This window comes from Oryx dammah, unplaced genomic scaffold (genome assembly GCF_014754425.2).
Source record: "Oryx dammah isolate SB20612 unplaced genomic scaffold, SCBI_Odam_1.1 HiC_scaffold_2, whole genome shotgun sequence".
NCBI lineage: Eukaryota > Metazoa > Chordata > Mammalia > Artiodactyla > Bovidae > Oryx > Oryx dammah.
The window spans coordinates 170635978-170660628 of record NW_024070186.1 but is presented as its reverse complement, the minus strand read 5'-3'; the positions used below and the strand labels follow the sequence as shown (position 1 = coordinate 170660628).

The 24651-nt window shown below is 42.3% G+C and overlaps 2 protein-coding genes across 9 annotated transcripts in view; one reads left to right on the top strand and one right to left on the bottom strand.

The window, feature by feature from the left end:
* The window catches only part of BFAR (bifunctional apoptosis regulator), a 30225-nt gene extending 23666 nt beyond the window's left edge, over positions 1-6559 (bottom strand). For 2 of the 4 annotated variants that reach the window (XM_040256693.1, XM_040256685.1), the window contains exon 1: positions 6331-6420. The gene's annotated coding sequence lies outside the window, so the exon portion shown is untranslated. Of the gene's footprint in view, positions 1-3003; positions 3109-6330 lie in introns of all 4 variants that reach the window. The other 2 variants (XM_040256677.1, XM_040256668.1) reach the window with 2 other exon arrangements.
* The window catches only part of PARN (poly(A)-specific ribonuclease), a 197243-nt gene continuing 178679 nt past the window's right edge, over positions 6088-24651 (top strand). For 3 of the 5 annotated variants that reach the window (XM_040256623.1, XM_040256655.1, XM_040256633.1), the window contains exons 1-5: positions 11667-11837; positions 12171-12248; positions 15885-15964; positions 16438-16505; positions 16591-16672. In XM_040256623.1, coding sequence (XP_040112557.1) covers positions 11819-11837; positions 12171-12248; positions 15885-15964; positions 16438-16505; positions 16591-16672 — 327 coding nt within the window. In that variant the 5' untranslated portion in view covers positions 11667-11818. Of the gene's footprint in view, positions 6107-11666; positions 11914-12170; positions 12249-15884; positions 15965-16437; positions 16506-16590; positions 16673-24651 lie in introns of those variants that run through there. The other 2 variants (XM_040256648.1, XM_040256640.1) reach the window with 2 other exon arrangements.

Below are 24651 nucleotides of genomic sequence, written 5' to 3'. Positions count from 1 at the left end.
TGTTGGGTGCTTACTTATTGCTGGGAAGGTGGTTACTTATGAGGTCTTCCTCACATTTTTCTACGTTACCCCTTCTATTCTGCTTTAGACTCAGAGGTGCAGGAGATTCTGCATGTGAACGGCTGTGCATGAGGGCAGGGATCAAGTTTAAAAATCCTAAGCTGGCTTTATTCTCATCATATCCTTACAGACCTAGCACCTATTTATCAAATATTTCAGTAGAGGCCCTTAAGACACTTAATTTTTTGGAGGTCTTACCTATTCCTGGTTCTGAGGGACAGAGTAATACACCTCAGTTTTAAAATCAGAAGACAGATTCTGATTTCCAGCTTCACTACCAGCCATGAGATCACAGGCAAATTATTCATCCTCCCCAAGGCTCACATCACCAGACATAAGCAATGGGGTTACTGCTGCTGATCTGACAGGACTGGCCTCAGAATTAAGAGGAAAGCACACAGGAAGCGCTCATGGTCCCTTCTTCCACATCACGTTCTAGTGGGTGACATTTATCAATCTATTCAAGTGAAGAATTGCTAAGGTGGTGTCTTTCCTACCCATGCCATATAACCAACAACTTACTCTACCATGTAACTTTTATTTATTAAAATGGCCACACGTGCTTTTATTGCAAGAGACATGGACATTTTAAAAATTTTATATTATGTTTTTGGCTGCGTCTCAAGGCATGTGGGATCTTAGCTCCCTAATGAGGGACTGAACCTGTGCCCTCCGCAGTGGAAACACACAGTCCTAACCACTGGAGTGCCCGGGAATTCTCTACCCTGTAACTTTTTAATACCTGGAGAGACACGCCCTCCTGAGTAGCACACCATCTCTAAAGTTGCCATGTCAAGAAATGGCATAAAATCTTAGAAAGCATTAATATGTGAAATATGACATGAATATAAACACATGGACAAACTGCATAGCTGACATTTTCTAAAATGTTCATGGGTTAGGTCTGTTCGCACAACCGATAGGAAGCAATTGCTAGAAAATAATTATCACAAGATATCTATCACTCCAACCTTATGTATGGAGAAGGCAATGGCACCCCACTCCAGCACTCTTGCCTGGAAAATCCCATGGACAGAGGAGCCTGGAGGCTGCAGTCCATGGGGTCACTGAGAGTTGGATACGACTGAGCGACTTCCCTTTCACTTTTCACTTTCATGCACTGGAGAAGGAAATGGCAACCCACTCCAGTGTTCCTGCCTGGAGAGTCCCAGGGACAGAGGAGCCTGGTGGGCTGCTGTCTATGGGGTTGCACAGAGTTGGACACGACTGAAGCGACTTAGCAGCAGCAGCAACCTTATGTATATTCTCCCAAAGAAATACCTAGCTGACAGGGTACAACTGTCTGAAAATCCATGGGGGGAAAAAAGAGCTGGGACACATACAATGTCCCAAAGATTCTATGTAACTAAAGACCCTGGAATGAATTTGGCTATTCCATCCCTGGGAGGAAAGCTGTTTGTCAAGTGCTTATCTATGGATTTATCCAGGGACCTCCTCTCCAGGAGGAGGCAGGGGCCCTGCTATATCCTGTTTCATTCTTCAGTCCTTCAGCTCACATTTAAGAAAACTAATATAATGATTTTTATTGAGTTTATTGAAGAAGAATGCATTAATTTTCAGTTTAAGAATTTTTATACCTTAGCTTCTAAAGCACCCCACTCCAGTACTCTTGCCTGGAAAATCCCATGGACAGAGGAGCCTGGTAGGCTGCAGTCCATGAGGTCTCGAAGAGTCAGACACGACTGAGCGACTTCACTTTCACTTTTCACTTTCATGCATTGGAGAAGGAAATGGCAACCCACTCCAGTGTTCTTGCCTGGAGAATCCCAAGGATGGGGGAGCCTGATGGGCTGCCGTCTATGGGGTTGCAGAGTCGGACACGACTGAAGTGACTTAGCAGCAGCAGCAGCAGCTTCTAAAGACCTCACTATGTGATGACTGTTAATTCTTCAGAAAGTGAAATTATCAAGCTGCTTAGTTCAGTGAAATTATGGTTCTACTTCTTCAGTCAATAAAACACTGATTGTGACTGTAATACATACCAAACGTTTTACGAGTAAGTCTTTGAAGAGCTAATGCATTGGGATTCCAGCCTGAAAAATGTGATCTCAACTATTTCTTAGCAGAGATGTTGGCTGCAAGAATACAAAGATTTTGGCTTTAGATTGGTCTCTAGTTAGGTTATTTCTTCCCATTACATACTGCCCAACAACAGAGAATAATGACAATTGCTAACATTGACTGATATAATGTGAGTGGTATAATAATCTTATGGGATAATTATTACTATCATCTCCATTTTACTGATGAGAAACTGGAGACCTAACTGGTATAGGACAGAGTCCGGTTTTTTGTTTTGTTTTTTCAAACAACACAAATTTCTTTTCTTTCTTTTTCTTTTTTTCTTTTGGCTGCACAGTGGAGCATGTGGGATCCTAGTTCCCTGACCAGGGATCAAACCCATGCCTCCTGCAGTGGAAGCCAGGGAACTCCAGGTCAGGTTTTAAATCATGGTCTCATGTAAAGCCTGTCCTCGTACACTACATCAGTCTAGGCCACAGCATAGAGGCGCCACTGGGAAGCTGAGAAATTCAAACTAGAATCTGACATCACTGCATTTTGGAACAAGAACTGCAGCTTGAGGCTGTTAGGGTGACCATGCTCTTCCACCTAGGAGATAAACAAGCAGAAATATTCACAAGAGAAGTAGGAGTGATGGTGTTTGGGTGCACCTCATTTCTGGCACCCCTAGTCCACCCCTGGGGACACCACTTAGACACTAGCAGAACACTACAGAAATTATCAAATGTCCAAAGACCAAAGACACCCATTTCTAGTAATTATCAGATACACAGAAATGAGTCCAAATGTAAGCAAAGCAAAGATCAGAAGTGGCAATAAAAAGAGAATGTGGTATATACTTCTTGCAGGTGGTGGAAACTGGCTTTCATTAACATAAGAGAAGAACTTCCAGGCTCTTACTGTATAAAACTCTGTGTTTTCCCAACTTCAAAGAGACAGATTTTCTTTCTCAACAGGGTCAGGAATCATTAGGGCAGAGGTAGCCAGCCAGCTCATGGGTTAGGTCTGTTGGTACAACTGATAGAAAACAACTGCTAGGAAATAATTATCACAAGATATCTATTGCCCCAACCTTACGTATATTCTCCCAACGAAACACCTAACTAACAAGGTACAGCTGTCTGAAAATCCATGGGGGAAAAAAAGGACCTGGGACACATATAATGTCCCAGTGATTCTATGTAACTGGGCACTGACTTGCTGCCTACACTCGGAGGCCCTGTGATTTACTGCTCTGGAGTGCTGTTGTGCAGGACAAGAGCACACCGTGAAGGCTCTGTGGAGGATATGCAAATGACTTATCTGTGTGAAACACTGGAGACGTCCAATACTTTAGAAAGTGATCAAAAACTACTGGTGGTCACCACTAACCCATACCATAGCTACTGGTTTTTAAACTATCCCATTATGACTCACACATTTCTAAACTCATGAATCCTTTTCAGGTTTTGTACACTGCTGGTTGAGCAGCCTGTGCCTCTCCAACCAGATCCTGAGCTTTTGAAGGTCAGGAACCAAGTCAGAGAATTCTATCATTGTACCTGGGAGTGACTGGCACAAAGCTGAGTTCTAGTTATTTGGAGCTGAAAATAGAACCCACAAACCTTTGATTTCTAGCATTGAAACTTCTTAGAACCTCTGTCGGAATCACCCCAGAAATTTGGTGAATTCAAACAAAGATATGTGGGAGAGAGGACCAGGAATGCTCCTTTTAAAGAAGCCCCTTAGAATATTCTTTACAAAAAAAAAAAAAAGTTATTTTTAATTGAAGGATAATTACTTTACAATATTGTATTGGTTTCTGCCATACATCAACATTAATCAACCATAGATTACATATGTTCCCTCCTTCTTAAACCTCCCCCCAACTTCTCACCCTATCCTGACTCTCTAGGTTATCACAGATCTTACTTACATGGATGTTTGGGAACTGAGAGCTGTTACATACAAATAAACACTTGCAATCCTAAGTATATGTTTCACACAAGGTGAGGCAAGACAGTAACAAAATCAAGTTTAAATAACATTTCCAATTTCATTTCTTCTCCTCTCCAATCCTTCCTCTCTCCACAGTCCCAATCATCCTACTGGAGCAAAATCCTGATCAAGTCCTTCCTTTACTCAAAACCTTCCCAACTGTGAGAGTATAAAACCTATGGTCATTTAAGAATCTTCATAGCCCAGCTGCAATCAACAGAACTTTTTAACTAAGAGCATGGACTCTGGGGCCAGAATGACTGCATTTAAATCCCAATGATTCCAATTATTAGTCGTGTGACCTCAGGCAAGTTAACCTGTCTGCCTCAGTTTCTTAATCCGTAAAATGGGGATATGGATAGTACCTGCCTGATAGGGTTGTTGACAGGATTAAATGAATGAATGCACACACAGCACTCAGAATGGTACCTGGCACACAGTAAGTACAAAGTTATAAGTGTTCATTTTTACTATTATCCTGATCACCTCCTGCTACTCACCTACTCATAGGTTATACTCTAGTCCCACCTATTAATTCCTGCCCTTTCCCCACAGGTTCTATCTGTAACACAGATACACACCATCTCTGGGTCAAAAGTCTCCAACTGACAAGACCCAAATCAACCATCACTTGAAAATCTTTAAGGACTAACCTTCTTCATAGCTCAAATTAATCCTTCCTGCCTCTGTGCACTAATGTAACTTTCATTTGTGCATGTTTTCTCATCCAGACTATGATTTCCCTGGAAACGTTAGTATAATTGAAATAGTACTGTTTTAAGAGTGACACAGTCCATCTATCTCCTCTGAGCCTCTATTTCCCATTTCTAAGTTCAGGATAATAACAATTCCTTTGAAGGAAGCTTGAATGACTGATTTCTATCTACAGATTGTCTGAAAATCCACTGTGTGATTGGCATTAACAATTATTAATAGTGGTGTTTATTTAGTGCCAGCTAGCCTGGTAGGCTGCATTCCCTGGGGTCGCTAAGAGTCGGACACGACTGGGCAACTTCACTTTCACTTTTCACTTTCATGCATTGGAGAAGGAAATGGCAACCCATTCGTGTTCTTGCCTGGAGAATCCCAGGGACGGGGGAGCCTGGTGGGCTGCCTTCTATGGGGTCGCACAGAGTCGGACACAACTGAAGCGACTTAGCAGCAACAGCAGGTAGGTAGTAACGGTGCCAGAAACCGGAACTTCAAAAAACAAACAAACAGACAAAAACTGCCCTGGAGCAGCACAATTTTCCCATCAAATTTATAGAGATCTGCAGGGAAACACTGAGCACATGGGTTTGTATATCCCTAGGCGGGCTTGTTTATAAGCCAGCTGTGACAAAAACAAACCAAACCCAACCCAACCCACACATGCACTCTTGCGTGTCAGCTCCGGGACGTGCTCCAGGAGAGGAAGGTAGTAAAACTCCTTCCCATTGGCGTTTCAGAGCGTGTCATCAAGACCATCTACAAGGTCTGGCCAAGGACTGGCCAATGGGCTTCGGTGGGGAGGACCCAACGAGGACTTAAGAGTGCAAGACAGCACCTGGATCCTTCTCCCCACCAAAGTTGGAGGGCCGCCTTCTGCCCCGCCAAAGATCCCCTATCAGACACGGCCTGATTCTCTTTTGCCTTTTTTTTTTTAAATAAAGAGAACTCTCCTTTGTGTAAGTCCAGATTTCTAAGCCATGAAGTCACAATCACAAGAGCTGGGAGTGTGACTCTGGGTTTCACTTTTCCTTTCTGCGAGTCCCTTATACTCTTTTAAAACGGGATCATTCGTTCAGCCCTGGGGCCAGAACGCACCCCGGCTAGTTAGATCTGAAGCCCAGCCTGGCGTCTATCAGGAGCCCGGTCAATTCTGCACGCGCTGTCGCAGGCTGCGATCCGCGCTCCCGGGGGCAGGGTCCCGGTCATCTCCCTCCGAGGTGAGAGGCAGCCACGTCCTCTCCGTCTGGCCCTGGAGAGGGTGGAGGTGGAAATCCAGAAACTATAGGCTCGGACTGTGACCCGGGAGTGAACACAGGTGAGGTCCAGGAAGCGGCTTGCCGAGGTGGGGCTCTCGGGAAGGATGGAGAAGCTGGCCAAGTGGGGTCCGCGCCTCAAAGGTAGGGCTGAGGCTGCACAGAACCCAGGTCTGGGAGGGGAGATCCCGCCCACCTCCTCCGAGCCCGTCCTCCACCGCCTCCTTCCACACCCTAAGTCGAGCCCGGCCACACCCTGGCTACCCTCCGCCAAGCCGCTTCTTACCTCCGCGCTCACGACCAACCTGGCCGTCGACCCCTTCCTGGGCCCCTTCACGGACACAGAGGAAGAGGTAGCAGCTCCACTTCCGGAAATAACCTTGGACTCACTGCGGAGGAGGGTACCCTGCCGGCCCGCGACCATAGAGGAGAGGCCGCAGTTGTTCCCCAACCCCGTGAACCCCGCGCCCTCCCGCTGCCTAGAGCGGCCACTCCCGCGCCTGGGGGTCCGCGCAGGCGTACTACCTCCAGCCCCGCCCCTTCCTCTTGGGTGGCCAGACCTTGAGCGCAGGGCGTTAACACCCTGAAGGTGCTCCCGTTGGGTGTCTGTTTTGTTAGCTGCAGGAAACAGCTTTGCCCGGAAATTAAAATAATATTACAAGACTGTACTGTACTCGGCACGATTTTTTTTTTGGCGGTTACATTGTATACAGAAATCAGAGGACCGTCGCTATATTTCCATTTGCAGTATTAAGAATCGGATTATTAAAATATCTTTATCACCACGTTTTTTTTGTCACCCAGCGTCTTGGTTCGTTAAGCTGTGCTGTTAAGGTGTGCTTGGGCGCTCAGTCGTGTCCGACTCTTTGCGACCCGGTGAACTGTAACCGCCCTGCACCTCTGTCCGTGGGGACTCTCCAGGCGGGAATACTGACGAGTGGGTTGCCATGCACTTCGCTAGGGGATCCTCCCAACCCAGGGATCGAACCGAGGTCTCTCGTATTGCAGGCGGGTTCTTCACTGTCTGAGCCACCAGTTAAGAATTCATTCTGATTATCTGCTTTAAGTCACTGGCCTGGAAATTGATAAAACTGATCATTTTTTCCCCTAGCAATCAAATGTGCAAAGAGTAAAAAGACTGATGTTCTGTGCTAGTGCCAGGAGGGTATGAATTCATTTTCTGGAGGGTAGTCTGGCAATAGGCAGCATCTTATTTTTAACATTGCAGTGAAAGATACATGACAAAATTTACCATTTTAACTATTTTCAAGTGTGCAATTCACTGGCACTAAGTTTATTCACATTATTGTGCAAGCATGACTCACATCCATCTCTAGGACTTTATCATCTTCCCAAACTGGAAGTTCATATTCATTCAACAATTCTCAATAGTTCCTTCCCCAGCCTCTGATAACTACCATCTAGGTACCACATGTAAATGGGATCATACAGTGTTTTGTCTTGTGACTGGCTTATTTCACCCGCCATAGTGTTCTCCAGGTTCATCTACTTTGTAACGTGTCAGAATTTCCTTCCATTTAGAGGTAGAATAATATTCCATTGTATGTATACATGACATTTTGTTTATCCAGTTTATCTGATGATGGATACTTGGGTTGTTTCCGCTTTTTGTCTATTGTGAATTATGCTGCTATGAATATGGGTGTACAAATACCTATTCAAACCTCTACTTTCAGTTAGTTTGGGTGCCTGCCCAAAAGTGGAATTGCTGCATTGCATTTGATAATTCTATTTTTAATTTTTAAAGACAGGCCATAATGTTTTCCATAGGGGCTGTACCATTTTACATTCCCACTAGCAGTGGGCAAAGTTCCAATTTTTCACCTAATAGGCATGAAATGAAACCTCATTTTGGTTTTCACTTGCATTTGTGATGTTCGGCATCTTTTCATGAGCTTATTGGCCATTTATATCTTCTTTGAAGAAATATTTAAGTCCTTTGTCCATTTGAAAAATGATTTTATTTGTCTATCTATTTTGGCTGTCCTGGGTCTTTGCTGCTTTTCTCTAGCTGTGGCGAGTGGAGCCTACTCTCTAGTTTCGATGCCAGGGCTTTTCCTTGTGGAGCTCAGGCTCTAGGCTGCGCAGCCTTCAGTAGCTGTGGCTCCTGGGCTCTAGAGGACAGGCTCAATAGTTGTGGTGCCTGGGCTTAGTTGCCCTGGGGCATGTGGAATCTTTCGGGACCAGAGCTCAAACCCATGTTTCTGACATTGTCAGGCAGATTCTTTACAATTGAGCCACCTGGGAAGCCCCACTCCACATGTCCATTTTTATATTGTATTTTTTCCTTTTGTGTTTTTTGGGTTGTAGGTGTTCTTTTTGTATTATGGATATTAACCCATTATCAGATATATGGTTTGCAAATATTTTCTCCCATTTTATGGGTTGCCTTTTCACCTTGTTGGTAGTGTCCATTGAAGCACAAAAGTTTTAAATTTTGATATAATTCAATTCGTTGATTTTTTTTCTTTTCTTGCTTGTGCCTTTGGTGTCATAGCCAAAAAAAATCATTGCCAAATCCAATGTCATGAAATTTTGCCCTATGCTTTCTTCTAAAACCCTTATAGTTTTGGCATTTGCATTTAGGTGTTTGATTTACTTTGAGTTAAATTTTATACCGTGTTAGGTAAGGGTCTAACTTCATTCTTTTGAATGTGGATATTCAATTTTCTCAACACCATTTATTGGAAAGAGTATCCTTTCCTCATTGAATGACCTTGGCATCCAAATCATTTGAATGTATATTCAAGGGTGTATTTGTGGGCTGTCTACTTTACTATTTCATTAGTCTCTATGTCTATTTATGTCAGTACCACACTGTTTTGATTAATGTAGCTTTACTATAAGTTTTGATAATTATTGAACTTAAATTACTTAAAATTTAAGTGGTCATATGTGGCCACTACTCTCTATCTAGGACTTTCAAAGCTGATACCAATAGGCAGAGAGATATTTCAGATTTTACGTTTGACTACTTGTATTGGTTTTCACATTTACACAGAGATTGCTGCTTACACTAAGAACAGAGGACACAGCTAACTGTATATAAATTTCCTTTGAATGAGGAGAGGAAAACGGACTTGTGGCACCTTGTGGGGATAATATGGTCACACTCTTGTTCTTTAGGGTACATAATATTTTCTTTTGGGGGAAAATGGTTATTTTCTTTTCAAAAAGACCAAGTGGTTTGTACTCAGCATTTCTCCCAAACCTAAGGGGTGAATTCAGGGAAATGTGACAGCAGGTCAGAACTCTGATCATAGCTTATTGACACATTTATTTCTACAGTGCTTTATAAGTCACATACATTATCAACACTGATCCTAAAATTGATTTAGTGGAAGAGAAAATAGAAGCTTAGGAATATTGAATAATTCCAGACCTAATAAACAGATGGTAAAGAATCTGCCTCCAGTGCAGGAGACCCAGGTTTGACCCCTGAGTCAGGAAGATCCCCTGGGGAAGGGAATGGCAACCTGCTCCAATATTCTTGCCTGGAGAATTCAATGGACAGAGAAGCCTGACAGGCTACAGTCCATGGGGTCACAAAGAGTCGGACACGACTGAGTAACTAACACTTTCTCTCTGACCACTAACATCTTGACTGAGCCTTAGAAGCCAGATCATCTAACCAACTTCATATGGCTTTTGTGAAAGACCAAGGTGAATTCTCAGACAGCCATTTTGCTTTTTTGCGTTTCTTTCTCTTGGGGATGGTCTTGATTCCTGTCACCTGTACAATGTCACAAACCTCCATCCATAGTTCATCAGGCACTCTATCAGATCTAGTCCTGTAAATCTACTTCTCACTTCCACTGTATAATCATAAGGGATTTGATTTAGGTCATACCTGAATGGTCTAGTGGTTTTCCAGACTTTCTTCAATTTAAGTCTGAATTTGGCAATAAGGAGTTCATGATCTAAGCCACAGTCCGCTCCCGATCTTGTTTCTGCTGACTGTATAGCTTCTCCATCTTTGGCTGCAAAGAATATAATCAATCTGATTTTGGTGCTGACCATCTGGTGATGTCCATGTGTAGAGTCTTTTCTTGTGTTGTTGGAAGAAGGGGTTTGCTATGACCAGTGCATTCTCTTGCCAAAACTCTATTAGCTTTTTCCCTGCTTCATTCCATACTCCAAGGCCAAATTTGCTCCAGGTGTTTCTTGACTTCCTACTTTTGCATTCCAGTCCCCTATAATGAAAAAAGACATCTTTTGGGGGTGCTAGTTCTAAATGTTCTTGTCGGTCTTCATAGCACCATTCAGCTTCAGCTTCTTCAGTGTTACTGGTCAGGGTATAGACTTGGATTACTGTCATATTGAATGGTTTGCCTTGGAAATGAACAGAGATCATTCTGTCATTTTTTAGATTGCCCCCAAGTACCACATTTTGGACTCTTTTGTTGACTGACGGCTACTCCATTTCTTCTAAAGGATTCCTGCCCACAGTAGTAGATGGTGATTGCAGCCATGAAATTAAAAGATGCTTACTCCTTGGAAGGAAAGTTATGACCAACCTAGACAGCATATTAAAAAGCAAAGACATTACTTTGTCAACAAAGATCTGTCTAGTCAAGGCTATGGTTTTCCCAGTAGTCATGTCTTGATGTGAGAGTTGGACTATAAAGTAAGCTGAGTGCCGAAGAATTGATGCTTTTGAACTGTGGTGTTGGAGAAGACTCTTGAGAGTCCCTTGGACTGCAAGGAGATCCAACCAGTCCATCCTAAAGGAGATCAGTCCTGGGTGTTCATTGGAAGGACTGATGTTGAAGCTGAAACTCCAATACTTTGGCCACCTAATGTGAAGAGCTGACTCATTTGAAAAGACCCTGATGCTGGGAAAGATTGAGGGCAGGAGGAGAAGGGGACGACAGAGGATGAGATGGTTGGATGGCATCACTGACTTAATGGACATGAGTTTGGGTAAACTCCAGGAGTTGCTGATGGACAGGGAGGCCTGGCATGCTATGGTTCATGGGGTCGAGAAGAGTCGGATACAATGGAGCGACTTAACTGAAGTGAAGGTGAATTCTTTTGACCAATCCATGTTTATGGAGCATCTGCTCGTGTCAGCAGTGTTGTAGGCTCTGGGAATCAACAGCAAGCCAATAACCAACATAAAACTCCATTATGCAGGACCTCATCTGTTTTGCTCATCATTGTATTTCCAGTAGCTAGTGCCACAGCTAAGGGTCTCAGCTTTGCGTTCCCTGTCGCCTCTGCAAATAACCCTCTTTCCCATTATTCTTATTGCAGCATTCTGCTCTGACTCTTTAAAGCGATCTTCGGATTTCCAAGTGGCAGGTTTGAATCTTGCCTGACTTTACGCTCTTCCCTCAAGTTAAGTTCCAATGGGGTTGGGCATCTTGTCTTTTCTATTCATCCCTGTATCCCCACTCACTTCAGAGTGTCTGGCACATAATTGGAACTCAGGAAATATTTCCTCATCAATTGGATGGATGTCAGGTCACTCAAACTTCTCAAGTAAAAGGCCCAAGTCTGGTCGACCCTAGTGAGACCACACCTTGGAGAACTTTGATAGCCACGCCCCTGCTGCCTCCCGGGAACGAAACCAATCCTTGGCCCCGCCTCCGCCATGACGCAGGCGCATGTGACGTGCGCCGGCGCGCGCTGTTTCCGGAAGTCGCCCCTGTGATCTCTGCCGCGGCTGCCAGCGCTGTCGCCGCGGAACTTCGCGAGTGGAACGGTCGAGGCTGGCCCGGGCGGGGCCGTAGGCCTGGCCACTCCGCAGAATGGAGATAATCAGGAGCAGTGCGTGTCCGCTGTACACCTCCCCGCGTCCTCGCGGCAGTTCCTCACCCGGCCTGCTAGGCCCGCACCGCGGCAGGTCTACTTGACCCGGCCTGGGACAGAGGCAATCCCCTCAGGGGTTTGCTCCCCCTTTGCGCCTCTTGGGGCCTTGTTCGTCTCTGGCCAGTGCACCCCTCGGGGCTTATATCCCTCCGGTCTGTGCACCCCTTAGGGACTTGTCCTCTCATCCCAGGATCCTTGGAAGCTCTCCCTCCCTCCTTTCCTATCCCCCTAGTAACTCATGGGCAGGAAGCCAGGCCATCGATTCTGAGCCTCTTCTCGGTTTCTCCGCAGATTTTAAGAGTAATCTTCACAAAGTGTACCAGGCCATAGAGGAGGCCGACTTCTTCGCCATCGATGGGGAGTTTTCAGGTATCCCTCGCTTGCAAGCTCGAGGCTGGCACCCTGCAGTGCATAGCCAAGCCTCCTCCTGCCCGCTACCCCTACCCCTCACCCCCGACCCTTCACCCCCGCGCCCTCCTGACCTCTGGCCTGGGCTTATAGCTGCTGGTCGCTCCTCCCTGTTTGAGTTTTCTGGGTCAGGTTGCATGAGTCTCCACGTTTCCTCTTAAACGTTTCAAAAGCGCGAAAGAGGTGCGGTGGATTTCCTGATTGGGTTTGTGGTTGTTCGAAATCTGAGGGTTGCAGATAAGAGACTACGGTTTTGATGCTGCTGAAAAACAGCTGGACAAAGTGTGGGACAGAGCTTGAGAGTTAGGGTCAGGCCTTTTTTGGTGTATGGTGAAATACACATAGCATAAAATGTATCCTCTTAACCATTTTTAAGTGGTTTTAAAAGTTAAGTGACATGTAGGACATTCACACTGGAATGCCACCATCCCCACCGTCCATCTCCACAGAACTTTTTCATCTTCCAGAACTGAAACTCTACACATTGAACAGTAATTCCCAGCTTCTCCCTCCCCTCTGCCTCTAGCAATCATTGTTTCTGTCTCTATGAATTTGACTAGTTTAGACATTTCCTCTAAGAGGACTCATACAATATTGGTGCTTTGTGACCGACCTTAGGGTTGGACTTCTGCAGATAAATGAGGGTATTCCTTTAGGCATTAATGAAAGTGTTCATTGCCTGCCTTGTACACATGTATCTGGTACTTAGATTAGTGTAACAGTTATAACTGCAAGGTTCTTTTTTTTTTTGGATCAAAGGTATCCAAATTTTGGTAAAGATAGCCATTTTTGCTACAAATTGTACATGTTTCAAAGACTTCAGCTCTTTCTAAAGGAATCCATGTTGGGCATAATTTTTTTTACTGGGTGTAATCCATTACTGGATTATAATTGCTTAATTATATATATATAATAGTATATAATTATAATTACTGAAGTATAATCAACCAATTGTATCAGTTTCAAGTGTAGAACATAGTGATTTGATATTTTTATACATTATGGACTGGTTACCTCGCTAAGTCTAGTTACCATCTGCTATCATACAGTTCTTGTCAGCTATATTATTGGCTATATTCTCTGTGCTGTGACTTACTTATAAGTGAGTTTGTACCTCTTAAACCCCTTCACCTATTTGGCCTCCCCCCCTACTCCCCTCCCCCACTCTGGCAACCATCAGTTTACTCTCTGTATCAATAAGTCTCTTTCTGAAAGTTTCTTTTTCTTTTTTTTTTAAGATTTCATCAGTAAGTGAAATCATCAGTATTTGCTTTCTTTGTCTGACTTATTTCACTCACTTAGCAGAGAAGCTATGGCACCCCACTCCAGTACTCTTGCCTGGAAAATCCCGTGGATGGAGGAGCCTGGTAGGCTGTAGTCTGTGGGGTCCCGAAGAGTCGGACACAACTGAGAGACTTCACTTTCACTTTTCACTTTCATGCATTGGAGAAGGAAATGGCGGCCCAGTCCAGTGTTCTCGCCTGGAGAATCCCAGGGACGGGGGAGCCTGGTGGGCTGCCGCCTATGGGGTGCCACAGAGTTGGACACGACTGAAGCGACTTAGTAGTAGTAGTAGCATAGTACCTTCTAGGTCCATCCATATTACAAGGTTTTTTTTCTTTCTTTTTTATGGTTGAGTAATATTTCTTTATACCAATTCTTTGCAATCCCATGGACTATAGCCCATCAGACTCCTCTCTCTGTGGAATCCTCTAAGCAAGAATACTGTAGTGGGTAGCCATTCCCTTCTCCAGGGGATCTTCTCAACCTCTGGTCTCCTGCATTGCAGGCAGATTCTTTACCATCTGAGCCATCAAGGAAGCCCCATGTATGCATATATGTGTGTGTATACACACACACACACACACACATACACACACATATATAGCATCTTCTTTACGTATATATAGGATCTTTATCCATTCATTTATCCTTGGACACTTAAGTTGCTTCTAACTTTGCTATTGTATATAATGCTGTAGTGACTTAGGGATGCATATATCTTTTTCAGTTAGAATTATTGAAGAAAAAATAATTTTTGTTTTCTTCTGCTAAATATCCAGAAGTGGAATTGCTGGATTATATGTTCAGTTCAGTTCAGTTGCTCAGTCGTGTCTGACTCTTTGTGACCCCATGAATTGCAGCACGCCAGGCCTCCCTGTCCATCACCAACTCAGAGTTCACTCAGACTCACGGAGTTCACTCAGACTCACGTCCATTGAGTCAGTGGTGCCATCCAGCCATCTCATCCTCTGTCGTCCCCTTCTCCTCCTGCCCCCAATCCCTCCCAGCATCAGAGTCTTTTCCAATGTGTCAACTCTTCCCGTGAGGTGGCCAAAGTACTGGAGTTTCAGCTTTAGCATCATTCCTTCCAAAGAAATCTCAGGGCTGATCTCCTTCAGAATGGACTGGTTGGATCTCCTTGCAGTCCAAGGGACTCTCAAGAGTCTTCTCCAACACCACAGTTCAAAAGCATCAATTCTTCGGCGCTCAGCCTTCTTCACAGTCCAACTCTCACATCTATACATGACCACAGGAAAAACCATATCCTTGATTAGACGGACCTTAGTCAGCAAAGTAATGTCTCTGCTTTTGAATATGCTGTCTAGGTTGGTCATAACTTTCCTCCAAGAAGTAAGCGTCTTTTAATTTCATGGCTGCAGTCACCATCTGCAGTGATTTTGGAGCCCCCCCAAATAAAGTCTGACACTGTTTCCCCAAATGTGTTAGTTCTATTTTTAATATTTTGAGGATGCTTTATACTGTTTTCGATAGTGTCTGCGCCAGTTGACATTCCACCAACAGTGCATGACAGTTTCCTTTTCTCCAAATCCTTGTCAACACTTATTTCTTGTGTTTTTGAGAATAGCCATTCATTCTGACAGATGTGAGGTGGTATCTCAAGATTGCTGTGGTTGTTCGGGGTCTTTTGTGGTTCTATACAAATTTTAGGATTATTTGTTTAGTTCTGTGAAAAACACCATAGGTATTTTGATAGAGATTGCATCGAATCTATAGATTGTTTTGGGTAATATGGGCATTTTAACAGTATTAATTCTTCCAGTTCATGAGCATTTCTGTTTATTCATGTTTTCTTCAATTTCTTTTACCAGTGTCTTATAGTTCTCAGAGGACAGGTCTTTCACCTTGGTTAAATATATTCCTAGGTATTTTATTCTTTTTGATGCAGTTGTCAATGGGATGGTTTTTATAATTTCTCTTTTTGATAGTTTGTTATAGAAATTTACAATGGATTTCTGCATATTAACTTCGTATCCTGCAACTCTACTGAATTCATTTATTAGTTCTAATAATTTTTTGGTGAGATATCTGTAGAGTTTTCTTTATTGGAAATCTGGTTTAGATGCTGAAACTATCCATTCTCAAATTGAAACATTCGTATTTCTGAATTCTTTATTATAGGGTTTGGCTTGTTAGCCTGCGAAATTCATGCTAATTTTGAAAAAGTGAAGTAAAGAGCACTTCCAGTTAGTTTTAATTCTTAAAAATATGAAATTATAGAGCCATTGAATAGTTGACTGACATTTATCCAATAGCATTTGCTAATAGGTTAAAACTTTTTTTCTTAAAATCTAGGAATCAGCGATGGACCTTCAGTCACTGCATTAACAAATGGTTTTGACACTCCAGAAGAAAGGTATCAGAAGCTTAAAAAGGTAAGTGGGTGTGCTAGAAAATCTTATTTTTTTTCCCATGTTGGTCTTGCATATGTTAAATTATAGAGGAATAAAACCGTCAAACTTGTTTATTAACTTCTCAACCCCAGCTATGAATGATATTTAGTGGTGTTTAAAACAACAGCAAAAATAATTGTTTGCTGGAAAACATTTTGGGGAAGGTTTAGTATTTTCATTGTTAATTTGATTTATAGGAAATATGTGGTTATTTTAATCATTTGGAAATAGGTTTACTATGATGCTCTGGATGATGCATAAGTGCTTAGTTGGGAAAAATATTAAGAAATGTATATAAATTAATGCTTCTGATAGGTGATCTGTAATCTATTTGGATCAGAAGTATTCTGCCAAAGTCAAGTAGAGTAATCAGAAAACCTACCTGATTGCAAATACTGTTGCTCATGTCGACTATACAGCACTGTTTTGACAGGTATTTTATTTCCCTTTTCCAGCATTCCATGGACTTTTTGCTGTTTCAGTTTGGCCTTTGCACTTTTAAGTATGACTACACAGATTCAAAGTAGGTTGTTTTAACAAGTAGTGGGAATTCTTTTGTCATGGCATAATGTAACACCCTAAGTCTCCTTTTATCTTATTTTTCCCAGGTATATAACAAAGTCTTTTAACTTCTATGTTTTCCCGAAACCCTTCAATAGATCCTCACCAGATGTCAAATTTGTTTGTCAGGTTAGTAGTATAATTGAGTTTTTTTTTTTTCCTGTCATGAGTCCCTGATGAAGCTGTGTGGAAATGTGGAATAGGAATTCTCTTTAAAATTTGGTTCTATAACCAACTTTGCACTTTGGGCAAATCACTTTACCTCACTGACCTTCAGTTTTAGGGTTATAAATAAATCATACTCCCATCTTTCCTTTGACTTGAGAGTGAGTTAAGGAATAAGATGTGAGAGACAGGCAGAGGGAAATGGGAACATGAACTTTATTATAAGTAAAGCTGAATTTGAGGCCATGACTTCGTACTGTGGCTCTTTGGGGGATTTTTTTATTGTCTTACCCCTGAACTGAACCTACAGATTAGACCTGCAGGCTTTTTCCCACCCCATTCTCACTTGCACACCTCTCCAAGGGTAGACCTTTATTTTCTGGAGGAGCAGAGTATGTGTGTATCCTCTTTGAAAAGAGCAAACCTAGAAGTGAAAGTGAAAGTATAGTCACTCAGTCGTGTCTGACTCTTTGCGACCCCATGAATGTAGCCCCCAGGATTCTCAGTCCATGGGATTCTTCAGACAAGAATCCTGGAGTGGCTTGCTGTGCCCTCCTCCAGGGGATCTTCCTGACCCAGGGATCGATCCCAGGTCTCCTGCATTGCAAGCAGATTCTTTACTGTCTGAGCCACCAGGGAACCCAGAAGGGGCTAAGTTATTTGGGCTCAGTTTCTTTTCCCAAGCTTACCAGTTAGGAAAGAGAGGGTAGAGAAAGATCACTGTTACCTACTGAGGAGAAGAGGGCTGACTTTATGAGCCAAGGTAAGGGTATAGGGAGGGTCCCTTTAGAACAGCCAGTTCAGAGTTGTAGCTGATCTAGTAGACATTCAGTGAATGTCAGCTTCCCCTGTCTGCTCTCTTAATAATCTGATTCATGGATAAGGAGATCATTGATCTCCACTGACAGGAGAATGTAAATTAGTGTCTGTCATATGGATATGTGATAAAGCCTGAGTTTTGGTCTTCTCTTCCTTATAATCTTACGTCTGAGCTTCTCTCCCCAGAGTAACATTAGTTCCTTTGAGTCTTCCCATCTGTCCCTTTTCCTGCATTTAAGTAGTAATATAGTTAAGAAAGCCTGGAGGGTAGGCTTCTGAGTGACTGAGTCATGTCAGATTTTCTCTGTAAGAAGGCAGGATGTAAACAAATGAAACAGCATTCATTGTGTGTCAGGAGCTGGAGAGAAGTTAATTTTACTCTTGTAACCAGCATTTTTCTTAAATTAGCAGATAAACCATAGTTGATAGTTCTCTACCTTGCAATAAGTTCAGTTCAGTCTCCCAGTCATGTCCGACTCTTTGTGACCCCATGGACTGTAGCACGCGAAGCCTCCCTGTCCATCACCAACTCCCGGAGTTTACTGAAACTCATGTCCATTGAGTCGGTGATGCCATCCAACCATCTCCTCTCATCTTCATTTAACAACTATTTACCAGTCACCTGAGTATAGAATACTTCATTAAACAATATTTATAGATTTTCTCTGAGAAAGATAGGTTCAGTTTGGACATTTGTATGGATGTAGTTTTCCAGTGGTAGCAGGAAAAGACAGTTCCTTAAAATGGATTCCATGGTTTTAGCCATTAATCAAATGCACACAGTGGCAGTGAGACATCTTAGGGATGACAGTATGTTCTAAAAGACCAACACAAACACAGTTATTCTAGGAAATCAATTGGAGATAGATCAGAAAAACCCTACCCATCATACAAAACCATCCTGTGACTACACCTGGAACACTTTATACATTTCTAATAGCCCGCCACTCCTTAAAAAAAGAAAAACATCATAGACTTGAAGACAGGCCAGAGATTAATGGGCTTAAATAGTGCAGTTCTCTATTCTGGAAAAACAAAGGCAGAGAAGAGGTTGAGACTCAGTAAGTAAGCTTGGCAATTGTATGGATAAGGTAAATGATAGTATCTTTGAATTTTTTTTCTGGTCCTCCATCTAAGATGGATTTTGTCTTGTTTAAAATTCTGTGCCTACAGCAGAGTCGCATTTTAAAAGGAACTTAGCTTCTAGAGTCAGTGAGTAGGGTGAAGATTGTGTCTAGTTAAAAATCGATCTCAAAAAGCCTTTATTATCCTTAAAGCAGGGAGAATTGGGGGCAAAACAACTTACTGTGCTATCTGAAAACTAAGTATCTGTACACACAGTGATCCATGCACACTAGGCAGGATGTGGAGGAATGGACCCCCTGAGAGCCATGCGCACTCCTGGAGCTCGTGCCCATCCAGGTGAATTGCAAGGCCTCTGCATTGTCTTCACTTCCTTTTTCTTCTGTTCTTTTTTCTGGCTGAACATCTGTAGTTGAGTTCATGGAGGAAAATATATACATGGTCGTGAAAAGACACTGCTGCTGTCTGTAGAGTAAAAAATGTTTCTTTTTTTAAATCCCCTCTTCCCCCATGCACTTCTTTCCCCATTTCACTCCTTTTGTGTCATGTATACATATACTTCTGTGTCTACATATATATACATATATATACACAAACACACACACAATTTTAGGTTTTTCCTTTAATATACGCAAAATCATAGCATTCATGTTTTATATAACTTGCATTTTCTGTTTAACACAATGTCTTCATATTTCATAATACAGATGTATTATAATTGATCTAATTGGAATTGGAAAGTTTCCCAGTGGCTCCCTGTCTTAAACAGTGCTATAGTCGGTGTCCATGTGCATGTGTCTTGGTTGTATATAGGAATTTTTTTTTTTTTGGCTGAATCAACATGTTTTTAAAGCTGTTTTTAAAATTTATTTTTAATCGGACGATAGTTGCTTTACAATGTTGTATTGGTTTCTGCCGTACAATAATATGAATTAGCCATAAGTGTACATGTATCCCCTCCCTCTTGAACCTCCCTCCCCTTCCTCCCCTACCTCATCCCACCTCTCTAGGTTGTCACAGACTAAGTTTCAGGTTAAACTCCAGGAATATTTTTATCAGATAGCTTTCCTAGGAGGGGAATTGATGAGTCATAGAACTTACAGATTTAAAAGTTTGATAGATGCCTCAGATTGTCCCCCCTAATATCTATGCTTATCTTTTGAATCCTGAAAATGGTACATTTAGGACAAACCAAAGATAGTGTTTAGTATATTACAAATAAAGTTTGTTGGTTCGACGTGTTTTTTCTTTATTATGGTAAAAAAAAAAATCCATAACCTAAAATTTACCATTTTAAAAGGCTTTAAGTTCAGTGGCATAGAGTACATTTTTTGGTACAGTCTAAAGAGTATTATTTGAGTAGAAAATAAATAGCTTCAAAAAGGGGATACGTGATCTCTGACTCTGACTTTTAAAGAAGAAAGTTAGGATATTTTGGAGTCTAGTGACAGGAGGGGTAAAAATGCCTTTCCATAATCCATCTTTTGGTGTCTCTGTCAGTGATGGGTATTAGGGGAGCAGAGTTATAAGAATACTCAGGCATGGAAAGTAGAGGGGCTTATGGCCCAGGTCAGAAGGCACTGGGTCTTATTTCAGAACAGGATAAAAAGGGAAGATACAGGGAAAATGGTTGCTTATTCACACCACAGAAAACTTGGACATGATAGAAAATGATGTGCCTGTATGTGTGTGTGTGTCTGTGTGTGTGCGCGCGCGCGCGCACATGCACATACCCATGTATATTTGATTAGGTTGCTCATATTTTAAAAGAACTTGTGTCAGGTGATAAAGATACATAAAGTACATGAAAGTATATACAATATATAAAACCTTTTAACCTAAGATTAAAATAAGTAAGTGAAAAATTAGAAGAAAAGAAAAATGAGAGTGTGATTACTGTGTTATGATTAGAACACAGAATTCATGCCAAAGTCTTACCTTTGGCTTACTTCGGAAACTTGTCTCTGAGCTTCCTACCAGCCAAGACAAGAGGGAAACACGTCACTTCTGTGGCCCAAAGGATCAAAACGGACCAGGACCCAGGACCAGTTCATCTTTCCTCAGATTAGAGACCCCAAGACATTTCCCTTTCTGTTATCATCGCATTAGTTGCTCAGTCATGTATGACTCTTTGTGACCCCATGCACTGTAGCCCACCACACTCCTCTGTCCATGGAATTCTCCAGACCAGAACACTGGAGTGGGTAGCTATTCCCTTTTCCAGGGCATCTTCCCGACCCAGGGAGTGAACCCAGGTCTCCTTAATTGCAGGCAGATTTTTTATCATCTGAGCCAGCAGGGAAGCCCCTGTTATCATAAAGAAGTCAGTAATGTAGAAGACGTCGTCTTCAGCAGCAGCCCTAAAGTGAATGTGGTAATGAGCTTACTGGGACTGGGAGAGCATCCTCAGTCTAGACTGACGGTGTACCATCAAGTACGGCTCAGGAAGGGCCACTCTATAAGGGGTCATATTTAACTGTTCTGAATTTAGTTACTTCAGTTGCTCAGTTATGTCCGACTCTGAGACCCCATCGACTGCAGCACGCCAGGCTTCCCTGTCCATCACCAACTCACGGAGCTTGTTCAAACTCAACATCCATCGAGTCGTGATGCCATCCAAACATTTCATCCTCTGTTGTCCCCTTCTCTTCCTGCCTTCAATCTTTCCCAGCATCAGGGTCTTTTCCAATGAGTCAATTCTTCGTATCAGGTGGCCAAAGTATTGGAGTTTCAGCTTTGCCATCAGTCCTTCCAATGAATATTCAGGACTGATTTCCTTTCCGATGGACTGGTTGGATCTCCCTTGGACTTGCTGTCCAAGGGACTCTCAAGAGTCTTCTCCAGCATCACAGTTAAAAAGCATCAATTCTTTGGCACTCAGCTTTCTTTATAGTCCACCTCTTACATCCATACCTGATTCCTGGAAAAACCATAGCTTTGACTAGACGGACCTTTGTTGGCAAAGTAACATCTCTGCCTTTTAATATGCTGTCTAGATTAGTCATAGGTTTTCTTCCAAGGAGCAAGTGTCTTTTAATTTCATGGGTGCAGTCACCATCTGCAGTGATTTTGGAGCCCAAAATCATGGGACTGGATGCCATGATCTTCGTTTTTTGAATGTTGAGTTTTAAGCCAGCTTTTTCACTTTCCTCTTTCACTTTCATCAAGAGGCTCTTTAGTTTACTTATAGCATATTAAAAAGCAGAGACATTACTTTGCCAACAAAGGTCTGTTTGGTCAAAGCTATGGTTTTTTCCAGTAGTCATGTATGTTTGTGAGAGTTGGTCTATAAAGAAAGCTGAGTGCTGAAGAATTGATGCTTTAGAACTATAGTGTAGGAGAAGACTCTTGAGAGCCCCTTGGACAGCAAGGAGATCCAACCAGTCCATCCGAAAGGAAATCAGTCCTGAATATTCATTGGAAGGGCTGATGCTGAAGCTGAAACTCTAATACTTTTGGCTACCTGATGCGAAGGACTTGACTCATTGGAAAAGACCCTGATGCTGGGAAAGATTGAAGGTGAGAGGAGAAGGGGATGACAGAGGATTAGATGGTTGGATGGCATCACTGACTCAGTGGACATGAGTTTGAGTAAACTTTGGGAGTTGGTGATGGACAGGGCGGCCTGGTGTCCTGCAGTCCATGGGGCTGCAAAGAGTCGAATATGACTGAGCGACTGAACTGAACATAGTCAAAGGCTTTGACGTAATCAATAAAGCAGAAATAGATGTTTTTCTGGAATTCTCTTGCTTTTTTGATGATCCAACAGATGTTGGCTATTTGATCTCTGGTTCTTCTGCCTTTTCTAAGTCCAGCTTGAACATCTGGAAGTTCATGGTTACCATACTGTTGAAGCCTGGCTTGGAGAATTTTGAGCATTACTTTGCTAGCATGTGAGATGAGTACAGTTTTGCAGTAGTTTGAATATTCTTTGGTGTTGTTCTTCTTTGGAATTGGAATGAAAACCGACCTTTTCCAGTCCTGTGGCCTCTGCTGAGTTTTCCAAATTTGCTGGCATATCAAATGTGGCACTTTCACAGCATCTTCTTTTAGAATTTGAAATAGCTCAACTGGAATTCCATCACCTCCACTAGCTTTGTTTGTAGTGATGCTTTCTGAGGACCACTTGACTTCACATTCCAGGATGTCTGGCTCTAGGTGAGTGACCACACCATTGTGGTTATTTGGGTCATGAAGATCTTTTTTGTATAGTTCTTCTGTGTATTCTTTCTCCTCTTCTTAATATCTTCTGCTTCTGTTATGTCCATACCGTTTTTGTCCTTTATTGAGCCCATCTTTGCATGAAATGTTCCCTTGGTATCTCTAATTTTTTAGAAGAGATCTCTAGTATTTCCCATTCTATTGTTTTCCTCTATTTCTTTGCATTGATCACTGAGGAAGGCTTTCTTACCTCTCCTTGCTATTCTTTAGAACTCTGTATTCAAATGGGTGTATCTTTCCTTTTCTCCTTTGCCTTTAGCTTCTCTTCTTTTCTCAGCTATCTGTAAGGCCTCCTCAGACAACCATTCTGCCTTTTTGCATTTCTTTTTCTTGGGGATGGTCTTGATCGCTGTCTCCTGTACATGTTACAAACCTCCGTCCATAGTTCTTCAGGCTCTCTGTCTATCAGATCGAATCCCTTGAATCTATTTGTCACTTATACTGTATAATCATAAGGGATTTGATTTAGGTCATACATAAATGGTCTAGTGGTTTTCCCTACTTTCTTCAATTTAAGTCTGAATTTGGCATTAAGGAGTTTATGATCTGAGCCACAGTTGGTTCCTGGTCTTGTTTTTGGTGACTGTTACAGAGCCTCTCCATCTTTGGCTGCAAAGAATATAATCGGTGTGATTTCGGTGTTGACCATCTGGTGATGTCCATGTGTAGTTTTCTCTTGTGTTGTTGGAAGAGGGTGTTTGCTTTGACCAGTGTGTTTTCTTGGCAAAACTCTATTAGCCTTTTCCATGCTTCATTTTGTACTCCAAGGCTAAATTTGCCTGTTACTCCAGGTATCTCTTGACTTCCTACTTTTGCATTCCAGTCCCCTATGATGAAAAGGACGTATTTTTTGAGTGTTAGTTCTAGAATGTCTTTTAGGTCTTCATAGAACCATTCAACTTCAGCTTCTTCAGCATTACTGGTTGGGGTATAGATTGGATTACTATGATATTGAATGATTTTCTTTGGATACGAACAGAGATCATTCTCTTGTTTTCGAGACGGCACTCAAGTACTGCATTTCAGACTCTTGTTGACCGTGAGGGCTACTCCATTTCTTCTAAGGGATTCTTAGCCACAGTAGTAGATACAATCTGAGTTAAATTCACCCATTCCAGTCTGTTTTAGTTCACTGATTACTAAAATATTGATGTTCCCTCTTGCCATCTCCTGTTAGACCACTTCTAGTTTACCTTGATTCATGGATCTGACAGTCCAGATTCCTATGCAGTATTGCTCTTTACAGCATCAGACTTTACTTCCATCACCAGCCACATCTGCAGCTGGGCATTGTTTTCTGTTTGGCTTTGTCTTTTTATTCTTTCTGGAGTTATTTCTCCACTTCTCTCCAGTAGCATATTGGACACGTACTGACGTGGGAATTTCATTTTTCAGTGTCATATATCTTTTTCCCTTTTCATACTGTTCATGGGTTCTCAAGGCAAGAAATTGGAGTGGTTTGCCATTCCCTTCTACAGTGGACCATGTTTTTTCAGACCTCTCCACCATGACCCTTGTGTCTTGGGTGGCCCTGCACAGCACGGCTCATAGTTTCATTGAGTTCGACAAGGCTGTTCTGACTTAAAACAAGAATAAAATTAGAGACGCTCAGTGATGTTTCCCACTCTTCAGTCAGTTGAGTAAGGACTTTGTGAAAATTTTCCCATTCTTGTGTATTGTTACTTACTTGATATTTTTGCTACATTTACGTTTATGTTTTGACTTTGAAATATGTATTTAATAAGTCTCTTTACTGGGAATTTTTCTGTATTATGATGTTGAATGTAAAGAACATCCAGTTAAGATTTGGGGCTTCCAGA